Genomic DNA, 20,788 nt, shown 5'->3' with positions numbered 1-20,788 from the left:
CCCTGTTTTACTTTCCAGTCTATTTTAATTCGTTTTGGGTGGATTTTTTGGGTAAAGTTGTCGAATTTGTCGATTTTATATCATGCGTAATTAAAATAAAATCCTTTTCCAATTGTATCCTTGTGTATCGAGACGATTTGAAGTGAAATCAAATGATATGCAATGAAATATTAAAGTGTTGTTAATTTTTATGTGCTTATTAAATACGTATAGTTAATGACGATTTTATGAAGATATTACATAAACGGTAATGTGAACTTGACAAAAGTTTTGATTTTTTCCATATATTCCGCACAAGCATTAATAAGCTCCGGTCAGCAAATAAACATTATAATATTCAACGAATTAATCGAAACGAAATGATTATGCAGACTCTGTACATCCCATCGACCCCTTTTGTTTTATATTCATTGACAATTTTGTAAAAAACTTGTATTAAATCTATACATATAATTAATACATAGTATCAAAGCAAATTCGGAAAATAATTAGATTCGAATTCGTCGATGTGAAAATTGAGCTGGTTTACAATTAACCAACCCATTTCTTAGTGACTCGTCGACAAAAAGGAAGCAGACATTTTTGATGCATTCATTAAGTTGGACGACCCGTGCCATTTCGCGAGCGTTGCGAAGTGGATTTTCTACGTTGCTGGAGACGGCCAGCAATGCAACAGCAAATGTTAACAGTGCTTCGAAACAACGCCCGCACTTTGTATCTGTAGTGTGTGGCTTTCCCAAAGACTTCCTTACCTCCAAATATAAGCCTGGCAAGTACGGCGAAGATTCGTGGTTCAAGACGTCTACAACTAATGCAGATGTTCTTGGTAAGATTAAAAAATATAACGATATATTTAGTATATAATATAAAATAATATACTTTGGAAAATTAATAAAGGTTAATATATCTCAAAACCCTATATTTTTATATTCAAATTTTACTTAAAATTAAATAACATTATTTATTTATTATAATTTGCCAAATTATAAAATGTTAATTTCTGTTAAAAAGAAGAGTTACACATTTGAAATATGAGATTTAACTCTTCGACGAAGTTGTGCACTTTGTACCTGTTATGCTGAGTAATTAAAGTAATTCAAATAAATGTTTTTTGTCTGTTATCTGTTTGCATGCAATTAAACTGAGCTCAGACTTAACTTGTCAATGCGTCATAAGTTAACATGTGTATGTGTTGTTCTGCAGAGAAATAAAACTAAAAAACCTCGTGCTCTACTTGTTGTTCCGATTCTAATTATTTCCTATTAAAATAACAGCGTTGAAAGAAACAAAAAATTAAAAATAATTTTTCTTAAATATCATTTTCTCATATTTTAAATACAGTATTGCGGAGTCTGTCTTTTTTAAAATAAAACTTCTATCCGGTGCAATGTTTTAAAAGAATTGCCAAAACTTATTAACCATTTTCCTCTGTTCATAAGTAGGACTAAAAAGGAAAATAAATAAAATGTGTCTAGATATAATATATCGTTATACATATGTACGTACAATTTTCATTTGCATCACATCATTGAGAAGAGTACTGATTATAAAGTTTTCAATAAGGTCGCCAGTTCAAATATTTATTGAAAACACCTACACTTTTTTAAAACTAATCTAATACAGTGAAACATCACAATTTTTACATATCAAATAAGTTAACATACATACATGTATGTATGTATATTTATTTATTACTTAATCGTTACTATAAAAACAAATATAAATTTGTTTACATAAATTCCAGGTGTTGCTGATGGCGTTGGTGGTTGGCGCAACTATGGAATCGATCCCGGTGAATTTAGTTCTTTTCTGATGAAGACTTGTGAACGTCTAGTCCATTGTGTTAATTTTAATCCTCAACGACCTGTTAATCTCTTAGCTTATAGTTATTGTGAATTGCTAGAACAAAAGAAGCCTATTTTAGGTAAGTGATGCAATCGTCATAAAACATATGCGGAAACCATAAATATATAATTTTCGGTTGAGTTCCATGTCACAAGTCCCGTTTCATTTTTTCAATGGTTAATTTATAAACTTTATTTAACTTATCCATAAATATATGTGCTGGTGTATGTACATATGTAGTTTAAAAATGCAAAATCTGCCAGTTTTTATATTGTTGTTATGACATTTGTTTACGACCGAAACGTCAGAATCACATGCAATTTCGTTTTTCCTTCGATCATTGAGCATTTTAGTGAAAATAAAACAACACAATAATGAGAAGATTAAAAATAGATTATAAATGTGGTCACATTTTCTTATTTTCAGTTATTTTCATATTCCTCCATTTATGGTTTCATTCACGTATTATTATTTTGATTTTATTGTGTACATCATTTATTATATACGTATGTGAATTTATACCTACATATAAACGTATAACCGTAAAAATACTAAAATTAAAAAATTAGAAATTGAAAATGTGGAATGAATATGTATGTATGTATATACATATGTATGTATGTATATACATATGTATGTATGTATATACATATGTATGTATGTATATACATATGTATGTATGTATATACATATGTATAAGTATATAGTCAGACGTAGTAGACATTTGAAGTCAAGGCATGATGCCAATCGCCTATTTGTTTATGCTTAGGTAGATTTGTGAGATAGCTCCAAAATATTTTATTTTATTTCTAATACTTTTATTCATAATTCATATTTTTTTATATAATAGGCAGCAGCACCGCATGTGTACTCGTGTTGAACCGTGAGAATAGTACCGTTTATACCGCGAATATCGGTGATAGCGGTTTTATGGTGGTGCGTCAAGGCGAAATCATCCACAAATCCGAAGAGCAGCAACATTATTTTAATACACCATTTCAATTGTCTCTACCGCCACCGGGACACGGTCACAACGTACTGAGCGATAGTCCCGATTCGGCGGATACACTTAGTTTTTCGGTGAAGGAAGGCGATGTCATACTTGTGGCAACCGATGGTGTCTTTGACAATGTCCCTGAGCGTTTGCTGCTCGATGTACTCAAGGAGGTCGGTTAAAATACTGTGCTATTATGCACATTCAATATTTAAAATATCTAAATATCTGGAATTTCACTTATTTGAATGAAAAGAGTTTGCTGGTTTATAATAATTCTGCGCTATTTACTGTTTGAGTAAGAGACGTTTACCGCTTTGCTGATTTCATTCAAGTCATAAGCTGCATTGTACTTACCATATTATTTGTTATTCATTTAGTTGAATTACTTTTTTATTTTTCAGTGCGAAGGCGTAACCGATCCCGTGAAACTGCAGATGACCGCCAACTCATTAGCGTTGATGGCACGCTCATTATCTTTCGACAGCGAATTTATGTCGCCTTTTGCAATTAATGCCCGACGAAATAATATTAATGCAACAGGTGCGTACATGTGTATATGCATACATACAATTTGCATTTGAAAATTTCTTATGCACTCTGTAAATATAATGCTATACATTCTATAAATATAATAAATAACGTATATTTTTTTTATTTCCTTTTAGGTGGTAAACCTGACGATATAACTGTGGTACTCGCAACTGTAGCAATGTGAAATTAAGCTAATTTTAGTTTTAATTTGTTAAACGTGTAAATCTTCTCGTTTTTTTTTTGGCGCCTTTTAAAACTTGGCGCTGTGCAGCGGAGCTGCGTTTGTGCTGTGCTTTTGCTGTCGACAGATCTCACAGTCACTTGTGGTGAAATAAGAGATCTGGCAGGCAGTCGCATGTTTGGTCAGTGTCAGTGTCAGTGTCAGGAACTATATTGTGACACATTTGCACGTATGTGATCCACTTCCTATTACAATAACCACAAAAACGTAAAAACATGAACATCTGCGATGCTAAACGATTATTACTACTAATTTTACCTCTACTCGTACGGCTTAATGATAAGTTATCTATTTTTAGTTTAGTTCATTTGTGAATATTCGTGTGCGAGTTTTTTTTTTATAGTTTTATCAATTCTTTAGTGCTTATTTCGCTATTAAGTGTAAACAGTTTTAATTAGAACTACATTACAGTGTTATTATACGGCTTAGCTATGATAAACCTTAAATTAACGCGATCTTAAACTTGTCTCATTTATTTGAAAATTTTATGAGAAAGATAAACGACATTTACACTTTTGTGCTAATATTTATATAATTTAAATTATGTATATTTGTTGTATATGTAGGTGTGTTACGTCATTAGGCATATAGTTTGTATTCAATAATGAGACGTGCTTATCGTCAAGAAACAATGTATACCCACAGAACAAATAAATTATACTTAATTAATCATAAATAGAAATTCAAAACATTATAAAAATCATCGATTTGGACTTTCAAATATTTTATTATATATATATATCTCGATGCTGTAAGAAAATGAAAATCTGAACAATAACCTTCAACAACTCATTTTATTGTGATGTGGATTCAGTGAACGGACCAAATATTTTCAAAACGTATCATTCTTAATACGTTTTACATATAATTGAATTACATACGATAATATACAATTGAACGAAATAACCGAAGTATTTAAGAGCTAATGCTGATAAATTATTGTGTAGTTGTAGGATGTTACTGAAGCGAATGCATAATTGAGTGAAGAAATATATTGATTACTAAATTCGAAATTGTAGTTAAATAAAAAGGAATTTGGACTGAAAATGAAAAGAAAATAAAACACACAACTTGAAATAATAACATATAGTGTTTGCTTAATTCGAATTAATCACTGCGTATATACAATAAAAACAATAAAATATCGAAAGTTCGAAAATTACATAACCTTCAGACTAATCAAGGCTTAATATAATTCGAAAGATCTATCTTGTCTCAGTAGTTTTGAAAACCGGTAGGTAAAAACAAATCAAAATTTGAAATAACGTAAACCAGTAGTTTCTGCGACCACGTGTACTACAAGCAAGTAAAGGCATATATCAAGATATTTATATAATAACTCATATTAAAAGAATCAAACTGACTTAATACACTGCATTATACAACTATAAAAATAGATATAATTGAATTAAATGAAATCATAAACGCAATAAAGATATAAACAATTAGGCGAAATAAAAGTTTGTGTTTTGCATTGTAAAGGTAATCATTTTCATTTTTTATTTATAGATAAAACGAAATTCCTGCTATTGTGAAAAAATTTAATTTTACACAAACTGATTCGTATTCTAGTAAATTGAGGCGACATCAATTTCGAAAATTAAATACGTACATCTATACCTATCACTATACTTCACACATATAATAGGGCTTTCATTTTTGTGTTTCAAAAATGTGAGTACATAGTATATACATTCGTATAAACAGATGTTTAATTTCTTTGGAGAAAATTGTTAATAAAGGTATAAAATCCAAACAAATTGATCTTTAATAATCTGTCTCTTCAAAAATAACGAAAACTAAAAGCGAAATAAACAAGGTGAATGATATTGACCATTTCGATTTACATTTTTAAACAGTTAGTTTATTTATTGCCTTTTCACTATTTATTTACTTTTTAAAAGGAATATGTGTGCTAAGACATTTTTGCTTTCCCAATTTGTTTTTTTTTTTTATGAAATATGTCTCAGTACGTTGGATGGTAGAGGTACAAAAACAAAGAAGTTTATTTTTATCGTTGGTTAACATCGTTGGCATCACCTGCGCCAGCACCGGCGTCCACTACCTGTGCGCCTACGTTTTCTGCTTCATCGGCACCCCAATGGTAACCGCCCGGTCGATCGCCTACCCATGGAGGGATGTTGTTTTCAATATGCTCGTTAAAAAGAACTTTCCTATAAATTAAATATGTTAGATATAGATAAAACGATTTTTTTACACGAGTTAATGAATAACATACAGAAAATGTGGTGTTTTGAGGAGTCTGTAACCGTTCGCTTGAAATGGAAACACATCCTCCAGAAAATAATAAATATGACCCACACCCATTCCAACTACATCAACCCAAATAGTGTTTCCCAATATCATTGTACAACACATTAGAACCCATGGCAAGTAAGGCGCCTGAAACCGGAATACATTATTTTAAATCCTCTTTGTCAAATGTTATCAATCAATTTATAGATAAATATATATATGTGTGAGGCATTTGTGTTCTTAAGTACGTTGTATTTATAATTTTTCTTTTATTTACTTACTTGAAAGTTTAGTACGCCAAAGAAACTCATACGCACAAAAGGATTTCGTCGAGACCACACATAAACCAACATTAATGTAAACGCTTGTCCCAGAAAAAGTAGGTTCACGAAGAGACCGAAGAAGATCATTAATCCACCACCGAAGAGAAACATCATGACAAAATCTGCTGTGCGATCGCGAAAGAAGCTCTCTTCCAGCATCCGGCAATAACTTGAATATAAGCGAAAAGGTATTTACATATAATAAGAAAATTGAAATCGTAAAATTTACAAACATACCGATATGTGAAAACCATATTAAAAAAGAAACTTATGCCCACTGAACCGAAGAATAGGAATGTTGTGGCAAGTCGCCAAACTTGTAGTTTCCAAAGTATGAGCGTAGGATTAAAATATAGTTGCAGTGGAGATACCAGATCCAAATGCTAAAAATTGACGATTGTTAAAAGCATAACAATAAAAATATATTATCAGAAATTTACCACTGCTACAGTCGTCAGTACACATGCTGTTGTATATATGCGAGTCACGGTCGGTATTTCCATATAGAATCTAACCAATGATTGGAATGCCATCTGGACTTCAGCTTTTGCCAGTTACTCCGACTCCGTAAAAATCGTTCAACTTATAATAATGCTAAGAAATAGTAAATGAATATGACACCAGTTGCAGTTGTTAGTATTCACTCGCTGGTGTTACTTCAAGTGAAGTGATATTATTATGGCGTTTCTGATTTTCGTAAATTATATTATAACGATTGCTTTCGTTGCAAAGGTCAAAGCTTGGCTTATTGGCGCTAAACAATTCCAGCAGCTACAGTTCTATTCTGAACTAAATATGCACCAAATAAAGGCAACGCCTGCGCCAGCGCCAGGAAATCGCTAACATTCGCTTCCTGCTGCTATGCCTTGCTATCAGTCTAATCTGTTTTGTGACGTGTATTTTTGGGTAAAATTTTTAATTATAACCACTATCGCACCTAATGTAGCTCATTTGCAAACAGAATAAGCGAAAATGAAAACATCGTCGGTCACACAACGAAAAAAAACTTACGTTGACATTTGCTCTTGCAGTGTGTTTTGTATATTTTTTTTATGATGTCAGAGAACGTAAATTATATACGTTCTCTGATTTTACTTTGCAGCTGACATTTGAAAAGTGGTTTGTTGTTGAGACATTTATGAGGAATTCTTTAAGTCATATTGTGATCATATTGCACACATCCGGCGAATAATGCAAATTTTACTTTAATCAATTGTATCCTGCGCTAATGTCGTTGGACTTTCTTTATAAAAATATTGACCGCATCAAGGTAAATTATTAAACATACTTATGAAATTAACAATAAACATCTCCCTTCAAAATTAAAGAGAAAATCCAACGTCTCAATTACTGGTATAACTTTAGTTTAAAGATATACTATATGTCCGCTCTCTAGTTAGGGTTTAGATATGACAAGTTCGTATAAACTGCGTTACCGTCAATTGGCTAATAATGTAGTGCAATTATTATTTTTAAATGACAGTTTTTACGCGGACTCTTTTAGTGAAATATTTACAAAAAAAAGTAGCCAAGAGTTTAAAGCAATCGTTTTAATGGTAAACGTTAAATAACAAGTCTACAAAGTGTTACGGAGTAAGCAAATAATAGACACAAAGCCCCATTTTCTTTTTTTCGTATTTGTCAAAAACGATCAGTTATGTAAATTCTTGGAACTTTCTCAATTAATAAACTACTATTTACGATTTATTTTAATTTATTTATAGTATATGACACATATTGGAAAATAAAATCGTAAATACATTTTAGATCTCCTTAGGTTTCCTTATACGAATCTTTTTTTATTCGATACATGGTAAATTGTACATTCATTCGCATGATAGTTAGAATTTGTAAAATTGTTTTTCTGCCCATGAGTTGTCATCTTCTGGGTCTTGTGTGAAGGCAGCAATATCATCAGGACTTATCATATCAATTGGACGGAGCTGAAAGAAATAATTATGATGTTGATTTGGTATTCCAGTAAATTATGTAATTCTCATCAACTTACATTGAGCAAATATTCGGAATAAATTTTGAAATTCTTGTAAAGTGCAATTTTTTGTAGTGACAAAACTGAACGCAAACGCTGTTTTGGCTCGACTTCTAACAGTCTCTTTAGTACATCCTTAGCCTCGTGTGGAAGTTCTTCAATTTCGGGTGGCAGAAAGTTTTGTGTATCAATTGTTTGTGGTTTCCGCTCATTCACAACGGTTTCCGGGGTTGTAATACTAACATCCTGCTTTGAAATTGATGTTGTTGGAAGTGTGACACGATCAACACTATCCCTTTTTGAATAGACTGCAGGCAGGGCAATTTCCAAAAATGTTCGAATATCAGGGCTCTATAAAAATAAGCAAAAATATAAAAAATACGTAGTATCGCTGAGCAAATTTGGTTGATAATAGACCCAAGTGGACAATCCACTTAATTTCCAATAATTTAAAATTCGTTTTTTATTCGCAAAACAATAAGGAACTTTAGTCTGAATATTTTAATCTGAGTTGTAGCTGCTTTAATTAGCACACTTCAAGATTCATTCTTTCACTTAATCGTAAAAAATCATCAAAAGCAAATCTAAAATAGTAAAAAAAATGTAAATTTCGCCTATACGGAAGCTGTAATACCCTGAACAGGTACATTTTTATAGCATAAAGGCCTGTAAAAATATTTTCATCTCGATTTTGGTCAGTCAACCTGAGTAGGGTATAAAAATATAAGCAAGAGAAATACGTATAACACGAGTAGCAATAAAAACGACGATAAAAATAATAAAAATAAAGGCGTGCGATATTTACGCGTCGCAAATGTGAATCATTCGAATAGTAAAAGTCACGCTTTGTTATAAATAATTTAAAACCCTACCTTTTGTTTATATATGAATGTGTGTTTATACGGGGAAGGAGTGCGGAGTCTGGTTTATGATCAAGCTAAGGTTAATCGCAACAATTTGCATCCACATACATTCACACATATATGTATATGTACACATACATAAAACGAATATTCGTATTTATGTATTTAATGCTTTCGGCGGCTGTTAGCTGACGGTATTTGCGCTAGTGATAATGCATGCAAATTAAGTTGAATTAACGCGAGTCGGACGCCAACCAAATTAGTAATTTCAGCTTAAACATTTCATTTACATTTATATCTACATACGTTCTATTGCCTCTCCACCTTTTCCTCGGTAACACAAAATATCGAGATATTATATGCATGTGGGCATTCGCACTAAAGAGTTAATTGGCAAGTTCTGTCCTATTTTCTGAATTTCACACTTTTCGCTCTAAATTCGGTCAAAAAATGAGTTCTGTGAAATTAGAAACACTTGCAAATATAAATAATTCATTAAGCATTTTGCATTACAATAGCGTTCCGTCTAAAGCCTAAATTTATTTGTTCATTAATACAAATTTTGACGCTCTAAAACGGACAAACGTCAAATTGGGCGCCTCAGTAATAACATTTAACGCCTCATTGGCCATATGATTCATTATTATGGAAAATTAATTGAGCAAATGTTACTGTGACGCCATCAAAATATTCAAGGGTATTCACAGGTGTATTTATGTACGCACATAATTTCACAGAAGCGACAGTTTTGTGCTAAATAATTTGTGGGTACTGCATATTAATAAAAATGCGTCAGTAAGGTGATTCGTCTGGCAGAGTCGTAAGTTCAAAAGTTAATACAAGGACAAATCATTAAACTACTGCGTAGTAACGCTGACTCCACGACGGTCGGGTCTATGAAACTGTCAATTCAGCAGCATTTAGCCAAATTACTTGAGAAATGTTCTCTTCCGCTAAAATAACAACCACAATTGATATCAGCAAAAAAAAAAAAAAATTACTCGCCATCTTTTTATACTCTCAGTACTCAACCGAACTAGAAATCTAATAACAATTAATTGACATAATTTACTCGATATAGTTTTCTACATGATCCATTTTGTGAAATCATCTAAATAAGTACATATTATATATGTGCATGTATATTGTATGTACATATTATGTATGTACCATATCACAACTCGTTGATGTTCTCAAATTCTTATATACAAATATATGTTTTCGAAGTTTTTATTTCTGGAATTCACAACAATTAAATAATCAAAGTGCATTATTTCCCACAAGTAATAGTAAAACTAATTGCAGTTGCTTGGACAATTTTCCACTTAAGCCGCTATTTACTTGGGTTTGCCAAGCTATAAGCATTTAAGTGTTTTCAAAACATAAGATTTATGAACGCTGCAGATTATTCATTATAATATCAGCCAGTCATGCGCACAGTAGGCGCCGCGTTCTAATCGAGGGATTTTACCTTCAAATGGCATTTTCATAATTTACCGAAGACCTGCTGTGCTAACTGCTTACATACATTGTACATATACGTAAGTGTTCGTGTGAGTAGATAATTAGCTGACTGCTTAGTTTGTGCATTCCTTGATGACCAGGACTCAAATGAGACGACACTAGACCTTAAGCCTGATTTAATGGTCAACCAAATGTCACTTATGGACATGATATGCCTTATTTTGCGTCGCATAGCTCGTCAACTCGAATTCTTAAATAATTATTCTCTTCTTTATAAGAACTGTTTTAGAAGTTACAGTTTTTCATATTATGTGGTAATATGATTAACATAATATATTTTTTGGTTAGAACGAATGAAATTTTTCAATAAAAATAGAGCCAAGAGAAATAATCTCTGATAATTGGCACATAAAGGTGTTTTGGGTCCAAAGTCTGCAGAAGGACTTCACCTTGAAAACAGCTTAGAGTGTGACCTTGCATGAGAACATTTAGAAAAATATGAGTGGTATTTAAATATTTTACGAGGAAAAGCTTTCTTAAACAAAAATGGTTGACGATGAATATGACGGTACCCGTGTCTTCCGTTATTTTTCCCTCATATACTTACGTATTTTCAAAAATAAAATATTTTTGTGTTTAAGAATACACACAGCGTCTTAAATATGTACATATTTTTTTGTAACTAAACGAAAATTTTTTCTTACCGATAAATATTTTTCATAAACAATTTAAAGCTGAAATTTTAGCAAAAAATCGATTTTTTTTTCTTTTGCGAAACCGCCAGTGTGTCAAACAATTCTATTTTGCTTATTCCTTCGATTTGTTTTACCACATTTAACATTACTTTAACGAAATCTGACTGGTTTTAAAGTTTCAGAAGATCCAGTTCAGAGATATAGTGGTCACCGTAAAACGTCTTTTTTTTTGAGAGTAGCTCCATGAGGACAGGTGTAGTTTCTTTCCAAATAAATATTTTTACTAATAATTCTTAAAATACAGTTAAAAGATACAAAATATGTGTACAAATTTTTGGACAAATAAATTTAAAATTTTTCTTAGAAAAAATTCTGGAAAATTAGCTAGTTTTCAGCCTTTTAAATGTATACTACTATGATCAAATTGAAAGGTGAACTTTTATTTTATACTTCTCGTGTTTTTCGAATCCGTAAGATTTTTTCTGTAAGATCTGTACTGTTAGTGACACCTATGCTAAATTTCACGTAAAATATTCATTAGTATTTGGCGTCGTTTTGAGAGGCTCTGAAAGTGAATTCTTCGATTTTCACCAAGTCTGTATTTATTGAACAAAGAAGTGCGATAATGCACCATCTCACACTGCATTGACCATTTGTGCTCATTTCGCCACATTTTCAACCAATATCGTGCCGCAACCACCGCATTCGCCTGATTTACCTTCGTGTAACTTCTCGCTGTTCAGCAAATTCACATGATCACTCCGAGGACACCGTTTTGACTCAATTGAGGATGTAAAAGCTGAATCGAAGACTGCTCTTATGGCCATCACCACGGAGAATTTCTCCAAGTGATATGATGACTGGAAAATTCGTTGGCATAAGTGTATTGCAGCGGGAGGGGATTACTTTGAAGGAGACGAAATGTAGAAAATTCACCTTTCAATTTGATCACAATATTATAACCCCATAATATGTTATAATATATTATGGTTAAGTTTATGTCTCATAACATATATTCCTGTAGACAAGATCTCACTTAAAACGGGAATATATTAATTAAATAGTATTATGACATCCGGTACAAAAAGATATGGCTGTCGATATTCATCATGAATATAGAAATTCGTTTTAGTTAGATTGATGTTAGTAGAAATACCTACTACATGAAACTAAGAGATTGTATGACCTATAGTGTAAGTCAATAAGGTATGAATTTTGATTGCAATCCATATATTTTCGTCAAATAACGAATTTTGAACCAACACCCTTCATCCCTTCTTTCTTGTTTGTTTAAATTATGACACTCTTATGCAATTCTCAAGACATAGAGATATCAAATAGAAGGTACTCCGGTACTCTCGGTTTGAAGTCTGAAGTTAAGTTTTTCAAAGGTTTAGTAAAGCTAATTTATACAAAATTTATTCCGTAAGTTTCGAATGAGTTGATCTACGTAGAATAAGTTGAAACTTCCCAGAACACGCAATTATTTTAAATCGACCAAAGTTAAACAACGAACTTCTCCTTCCACTCATGGCTAAACACTATTAAATAGTCACTACACTTTGCAGCGTCTTTTTCTTGTCCATCACACAGCGCAACAGAAGACCGAATCCTTCAGTGATGGCTGTTGGCAGGAGCTTGTAGGCAAGTAGAGTGGCAGCACAAAGCCAATCATATACATGGAAATCTAAATTACCTCAAATTTAGACTAGACTTGACTAGACAAGGCGACAATGCAATTTAGCCAATTTTCTGGAGCAAAAAAATGCATCGAAAGCACGAAAGAGCAAAACACGCAAATCTTACGCCCAACTAAATTTTACATAATTACTAATTGCGATCAAGGTGATGTTTCTTTGATAGTTACGAAGACGTGTGCGAATGCGAATGTGAGCCAAGCCAAGTGCTGGTACAATGTCGTAGTTAAAGTTTCCCTTTCCATTGACCAACGCAACGAGCCGACTAGCGCTAGGCAGCTCTGGATCGGTTGCAGTTGGGAGTGCAGGCCAGAAGCTAAATTGTAAGCACAACAATGCAATTGCAGGCATGTGTATGTGTGTGTGTGTGTGTGTGATGGCAGCATTTTCGCCACCCTTACATTGCGCCTGCGCGTTGGCCACAAACTCACCATTATACGACAATGACCTCTTTTCTTTAGCTTAGGATCTTCAAGGCCAATAATGCAGAATTATGTGTGGCGGCATGCAATTGCCGCCACATAAGACAACAGCGGCAAATAATAACAACAACAATATTGCGAACATCGACTACTCATTACAATTGCAAGCAGAAGCGCAACAAAGAACGGCAATGATGTTGATGATGATGGCGATGACGATGCCAACAACGCTGCTGCCAGCAACACAAACAACAAATTCAATTGGAATGGTCAATCTGAGCGAATATTTACTACAAAGCAAAGTCTGCAAACCGATCGTCCAAACATAGCCAGCGATGAAGACACACACACATAAACACTCGTATTTACGTATGTATGTGCGTGCGTGTGTATTGGATCAAAATAACCAAGTGGCCAAGAAGTGCACATTGGTAGGCAACGAAAGCGCCTTTGCTCTGATGTCGTCGCATTTAATGCGGCTGCGAAAATTTATCGTCTCTTACACATTGGTAAATATTTATGTTGGCAACGCGTTTTACAGCAACGATATAACCGTGTTATTTGTTGTTGCAAATAGAATGTATTACATGCGGGCTGGCATAAAAATTGGCAAAAGGGCAAACTAATGGCGAAGACAACAATCAGATGGCGTTACGATCACAACGTTGACGCTTTGTCCACTCCGATCGCGGAATATTAGTAGTGTGCCGACTTAATGCCTTGCGCATGCGTATCTGCACTACATACATAGGTGCAAATGCATGTGCCTCTGTATATATGTTTGTATGTTTATGGCTGGTAACTTGCGGCCTGTATTCGTGTTGTAAGTTGGCCACTTGGCTAGCTGGGCCATCGGCAGATAGCTGCATTGCTCAGACCCTTTCGCCTGAAAGATAGTGGAAAAGGCTCGCACAGTGTATCCTAATTGCTTTGTTCGGAAGTAAAACTTTTTAAAATAGAACCTGGAGCATAGGTGTATGGTATTTATTGGAGAATGAAACATATTCAATAACAGCACTTGAATCTTCCTAGTACTTTTTATATGATTTCATATATAAAAACGTTTAAACATAGACAAATGAGTTTGGTAGAGAACGAGGGAAAGACGAGGTATCTTCTGTCATGAAACAAATAGTCGGCGCACTCGCGACTTGGCTCCCACGTCACTGTTAACAGTCATAACTTCGAAGTCGTAGATAACTTCGTATATCTTGAAACCAGCATTAACACCAACAACAGCGTCAGTCTCGAAATCCAACGCGGAATAACTCTTCCCAACAGGTGAGTGATACTTCGAAATGAGTAGGCAATTGAGAAATAAAGTCCTCTCTCGACGAACAAAAACCAAACTCGGTAAGCCACTCATTATTCCACATCTGATGAGTAGAAGGTTACGAGTTTTTGAGAGAAAGGTTCTGCGACAGATTGGCCACGGCGAATATCGCATTCGATGGAACGATGAACTGTATGAGATATATGACGACATTGACATAATTCAGCGAATTAAGAGACAGCGGCTACGCTGGGTAGGTGATGTCGTTCGAGTGGATGGAAACACACCAACCCATCATGTTGCGAAAAGAAGAAACGACTGGCGCGCTGTTGTAACTAGGCTATAGCCGGTAGTGTCTAGACTGGCCTTCTCTAAGTACTGGAAATTTTAAGACCTAGTTTCTGCAATGAAGACGGCTTTTATAAAATCTATTCGAAAAATATATTTTTATAGAACTGACCACTGTACAGTCTGTGCTTCTCATACAATTTAGTCGCACATTTGGCTAAAGTTGTATGCTTGGCTACCGCTTACCCAACTGGTATTTTAAATGTACATACTTGTACTTATATGTAGAATAGTTATTTGTTCCAAATATGAGAGGAGCGCTCCAGGGACAATAACAAAACTCTTAGTGAAACTTGATTTTAGTTATTTACAAAAAAATTTCCTTAAGGGTCCATATGCATTTAGAGTTTTCAAAAAAGTTTTTATTTTATTTTCGAAATGTACATATATTCAAGAATATACGCAGAAAATTTCATATCGTTGCGGTGAATATTTTCGAAGTAACACGAAAATTTGAAAAAGTTTTCTCAGAAAAAAATTTTAAAAATTCGCTTTTTCGGGCTTCGAACTGTGCCAAAATAATAAGGTGGCATTGTATTTATTTTGAAAATTCTTTATTTATTCTTCCAAATCAATTTGATCCCCTTCAAAGTAATCCCCACTAGATGTAGTAGATTATGCCAACGGATTTTCCAATCTTCGAAACACTGGTTGTAGTCACTTTCTGGGATGGCCTTCAGTTCCGTCTTCGGTGCGGCTTGAATATCGTATAAAAACGGTGTCCCCGGAGCGGTCTTTTGAGCTTGGTGAACAGCCAGAAGTGGCACGGCGCAAGATCAGGTGAATACGGTTGTTGCGGAACGATAAAGGATAAGTTTTTGTGAGTTTTTGGCAAAATGATCATTTAATGCAAATTCTTGCTCAACAAATTTCGACATCGCCAAAAACGAAAAACTCACTTTTAGCAGCTCACTAAACGACACGTGTCTCAAACACTAATGAATATTTTGACATGAAATTTTACATAAATGTGACTGACAGTACTACCAACCCAAAAAATAATAATTTTCCAAATCCTTCGACGCGCGCAGTTTAAATTCAAATGTCATCTTACTTTTTGGGCACACAGATCTTTTCTTTTATAAATTTGGGTCACAAACTAATATTGTTTTTTTTCAAATTGCGGTAAATTCCTTAAGAACTGTTTTCAAATTCAATTTCGCAAATCAGAAAAGAACACCAAAACAAGTCTACCTCAAACAAAAAATTATCTACTTTTGTACATACTCTGGAATGCGGCGCAACCCATCTCAGACCGAGGCACACATGTATGTACATGTGCGCTTTGTCTCTATAATTTTCATCGGCACTCTTTTAACTGATTTAAAAATAGAAAGCCAACTTAAGATAGCACTAGAATGGTTCCACGTTCGCTTGCTATAAATAACGCAAGTACCACGATTGTAACAGGCATTTTGCTAGTGATTCTAATTAATTCTGCAACACACAAAACAAGCCCTTGCGTACTTGTGCGGAACCCGCACGTTCCTACTGGAAGTAATTTTTTTTATCAAACATAGACACAACCATTATCTTGTACAAGTATCTTTTATCGCGCTGTTGTTGCCTTACATGGCTATTGAACCAATCATGTTGCATTTAACTAAAAATGGTTTGACAAACCCGCAGCGATATAAGAAAGGCATCTACGGGCAAATTGCTGACCAAGGGAGAGTTAATATAGACTTGACATTTCGTACCCTTATTTGGTAGCTTTGTAGCTTTGCTACATGCGTTTCTAGCATAATGGCGATAATTTTAATTATCTTAAAACATTTATAAGATGTTGCAACCGTATTTTATAATGTTCTTTTTCCTGCCAAATAGCATGATTGAGTTAGGCGAGGAGGGCTTGCTAAAATATAGTTCGAAGATTGCTGCCCCGTCTCATAACGTCATTGTGTAGGCAATCTTTGCCTTTTGCCTCTAAATAGGGGAAATAAGAACCGCTCACGTGCTAAAGATATTGGTTGATTCAAATGTAAATGCAGAATATAACCTAAATACCTACTGATTAAAATATTTTAATAATTTTCTTCATTGTTTAAGCTTAATTAGCACATAATAGTAATAGCTTGAATATTCTTTAGGTCGAGATACTAAAATTTTACCACAGCGCTATAGTTACCAATATAACTGGATAATATTAATATTATTATTTATGCAAATGATCTTCATTAATCTCTCCATAATATTGCTGTTAAGGCAACGCCGAATGTCTTCCTTATTTGCATAAGCTTGTCGGCAATAGTTCTTCTATTTTTAGGCTTCTAAATTCTTATAAATAAATTAAAAAGAATTAGCAACCGGTTTGGGAAATGCGTATGAAAAACTACATACATATGGCATGTTAGTTCACCATTCGTCGTTTAGATTCAATGATTCAGTGGCTTTGTATGCGACACGTGAGCACAGCATCTGGACCACAATGAGTATTATGAAAATAGCTTTACGTCTCGCATACTTATGGACACACATATCCTCTATGAGTGTATACTCATATATATAAAAATTTGTATATTCATTAGATTTTTATACACTTGCACAATGTGGTACAGAGTTCAATAGTTTTGTTCATCTAATGGTTGTTTGTGTCACTTAAACTAATCGATATTGATATAGGGTTATGTATGTACTATATGTATAAGTGATCAGTATAATGAGAAAGGTTGAAATTCGGATGTCTATCTGTCTGTTGGGCTAGAGTAAAAATCAATCTTGATGAATCTTGGTACACTTTTTACATATCAACGACTTCGGAGCAATTACTATCAAGTTGCAAGAGTACAAAATGTTCAGTTACACCCAAACTTAGACCATCCTTACTTCTTATAAATATTTTTACTTCTTTTCTTAACTTTGACCATAATAATTTAATGACTTGAGTTTATTCTTCGATTTGTTTATATTAGGTATATGTACATATGTATGTATGTAAATGATAAAGGATGCCGCCTTTATAGTGGCCATGTTGGCTGCGCAGCGGCACACGCTGTCGATGTATGTAAATGATTTTAAAATTGTAAATAAATTTCTGCATTTAGCAAATATAGCTTTGGCAAGGAATAGCAAATAGTCTAAGAGGAAGAGGTAATAAAACACACAAATTTGCGATCAAGGCATTATTGCTACTTGCTGTTAGTGTGTGTGTGAGTGTGGATGGCTGTTAGGTTTGCCAGGCGCATAAAACTCGTTTCGGTCTTGTGCAAATTTAATTCGGTTATTGACCGCTAAAGCGCACACATACCCACATACATGCGCAATGTGCTTATGTGTGCAAACTTTTTAAGTTTCACATGCAAAATCAAGACGCTACCTTTATAACATATCAACACAAAACTATCGAAACGAGAACTTTTTCACATACATATGTATATGGTGTACACACATTCATATACATAACGAAGTAAATGTCTATCCAAGACGGTCTTTGTGCGCAAGTGCGATTTGCGGACGCCTATTGATGATTCGGCCAAAAGTACCGGTTAACGTTGGTCGTTGAGTACTCGCAGCAATAAAATTTTGAATGCCAAATACCGTAGTGTCGTAAAATGCACGGAACCGCCTATAAATGTCGTATCTATTGTATTTATAAAGACACACATATTAACATACATATTTACTTATATGTTTATTATTATATGTATATTTATATATGTACATACACATAAATACATAAAAAATCTCGACATGTAAGTGTGTGTCGCAGAGCCGACTTTTCATTAACTGACTTTTTTCACTAAACTGCAAAATTATCGTAAATGACAATCAGCAAAGTGCCTATATAAATTTGCACATACACACATGAGCATAGTTCATGCAAAGTTTGTTTAATTGTCAAATTTTTTTTGCCTAAAAATAGTGATGCTGCGCAGAAGCATAGACTATTTTTTATAAACAGTTTTACATGTTGTACTTGAAATTTAAAAATTAGTAAAATATGTACATACATACTATATACAATGTACATGTACAAACACCATAAAATCTTTAATTTAATGTTAGAGTACATAGGTATGTACAAGTTTAAGCCACAAAGCTATAATAGAAAATAGCCATGAAGGGTATAGCAGAATTTTAATAAGAAAGCTATGTATTTTGGGGGTGATGGGGGTATTTAAGTTTAGAGTTGATTTTTTCATATAATATTTCAATAGTTGATAGATATTGAATATCAAAATAAAATCTCTCTAAAAGCACTTTTCAATATTTAAATTATTTTCTAATTTAATGCCGTTTTAGTGCTATACGGATAATACTAGATTTAGCTTTTAACCACGGTTTTCTAAAAAATATTCCAGAAAATTCGGGAAAGTTAAAAAATAAGAGAGAAGTCGATCCAAATTTTATATTTTTTTAGAATTGTTCTTTCATGTTGATTCTTACTTTAATATAGGTATAAATCATGACGACGAGGACTGGGCCAAATGCAATTGCTTTGTTTTCATGAATTTTCAAAAAATGCTCGTATCCTTTAGACAAGAACACCACCAGAACGCTATGCAAATATGACTTTATTGGAGAAGTTCACCGTACATGCCATTCTTCTGCCGCTACTTTGTGTGCTTTTTGTACTCAATTTTGGAATGAGACAAATCTCCGTGTGGCTCAGAAAACATAATTACATCCCCAGAAATTCAGCATAAAAAAAAAAAAATTCAGAGGTGTAGAATTTAATAAGAAAATAAAAAAAATCGAGTTTTGTGAATCGAATCAAAGGCCCAATTAACCAGAAACGCTCGAGAAGCTCGAAGGCTAAATTCAGGGAAATTCCAGCTGAAATGTTGCATCGGGTCATGGAAATTTGCAAAGGGAGTAATTTTTGTTATTTGGTTGACATCTTGTTCAAATCATAAATGGCAAAAAATTACCTGAATAACAAAAAAACAGACCACATTTTGATCAAATTGAGTGTTTTATTTTATTTTAACATCACCTCGTGCTTTTTCGTATCCCTTGACGAATAAAGAATTGAAAAAATAGTATACTATAGATAAAACTGTATTCAGTGTAACATAACAGAAGTTATTTACATTCAAATAGACCTCAAAATCATTAAAAAGTCAAAAACATACGAAGTTATCTTAATTATATCTAGTAAGGTGGACTAAACTAATTGATAATTTTTTTTTTCATTAACATACATGCCCAAATATATTTCACGCGATCATTACACTTTGACTGACAAATGCATAAAAAATAAGTGCATAGAATTATAAGGTTTAAAATGCTTTTACACTAAGTGAACTTGATTATTTTTATGTGCCCTCATTACTAAATTTGTCCTCATATGTATACAATTGGAATATTCCATACATTTGAGTGGATTTCGAAACTGCAAACGCTGAACTTCCGCCTAAAATTGCCTTCGAGATGTTGGCAGTGATTTTTTTTTTTGGAAAACGTGTCAATTTACTACATGCACGCAAGTCCACATATAGTTACTTATTCACATTATGTACTAAATATGCTCGCACAAGTGGAAAAGTGCAGTTGTACGACCATTATTTGGAAATCTCGCGAAAATCCATTGTGAATCGTTTAACGAAATGCCAACAAAATTGACTAATTTAAGAATAAATAAAACGTAACCTCACTTGGCATCTTGCGCAAATGTTTGCGCATAAAGGGGGGATAAAAGTGTCGTCGAAAAGTTGAATGGCTATAAATGTGGAAGTACTATGGAATATTTTACATACATTAAAACGGGTCGGTTTTTTATACGATCATGTTCTATGAATCATTTTGAGCAACTTTGCCTAAGAGGCTATGGGTCTTAAGATGTTTAAATTTTTATTTTTAAACCCACGTATTACGGTTAAAAAAAAATCGAGTTTTTTGAT

At 33.5% G+C, this 20,788-nt stretch overlaps 3 protein-coding genes across 4 annotated transcripts in view; 1 reads left to right on the top strand and 2 right to left on the bottom strand.

Moving 5' to 3' along the window:
• Window positions 1-18: 18 nt before the first annotated feature.
• Window positions 19-5,074, top strand: LOC108975902 (protein phosphatase PTC7 homolog). The gene is made up of 5 exons (XM_018944714.1): window positions 19-826; window positions 1,745-1,924; window positions 2,696-3,012; window positions 3,244-3,382; window positions 3,508-5,074. The coding sequence occupies exons 1-5, from the start codon at window positions 586-588 to the stop codon at window positions 3,555-3,557; spliced, it is 927 nt and encodes a 308-aa protein (XP_018800259.1). The 5' UTR covers window positions 19-585; the 3' UTR covers window positions 3,558-5,074.
• Window positions 5,075-5,456: 382 nt separating this feature from the next.
• Window positions 5,457-7,226, bottom strand: LOC108975903 (derlin-2). Its single transcript, XM_018944715.1, has 5 exons — window positions 6,634-7,226; window positions 6,431-6,576; window positions 6,152-6,362; window positions 5,854-6,017; window positions 5,457-5,788 (listed from the first exon to the last, which is right to left on the bottom strand). Exons 1-5 carry the CDS (start codon window positions 6,724-6,726, stop codon window positions 5,626-5,628), a joined length of 777 nt encoding a protein of 258 aa, XP_018800260.1. The 5' UTR covers window positions 6,727-7,226; the 3' UTR covers window positions 5,457-5,625.
• A 740-nt stretch (window positions 7,227-7,966) lies between these two features.
• Window positions 7,967-20,788, bottom strand: part of LOC108975831 (serine/threonine-protein kinase S6KL) — a 60,347-nt gene continuing 47,525 nt past the window's right edge. For both annotated transcript variants that reach the window (XM_018944577.1, XM_018944578.1), the window contains exons 8-9: window positions 8,202-8,534; window positions 7,967-8,136 (exon numbers count right to left, since the gene is read on the bottom strand). In XM_018944577.1, the coding sequence (XP_018800122.1) occupies window positions 8,035-8,136; window positions 8,202-8,534 (435 nt within the window). In that variant the 3' untranslated portion in view covers window positions 7,967-8,034. The remainder of the gene's footprint in view (window positions 8,137-8,201; window positions 8,535-20,788) is intronic.

This window comes from Bactrocera latifrons, unplaced genomic scaffold, assembly GCF_001853355.1.
Source record: "Bactrocera latifrons isolate USDA-ARS-PBARC rearing strain unplaced genomic scaffold, ASM185335v1 scaffold_7, whole genome shotgun sequence".
NCBI classification, from domain to species: domain Eukaryota; kingdom Metazoa; phylum Arthropoda; class Insecta; order Diptera; family Tephritidae; genus Bactrocera; species Bactrocera latifrons.
This window is presented reverse-complemented; position numbering and strand designations above follow the sequence as displayed.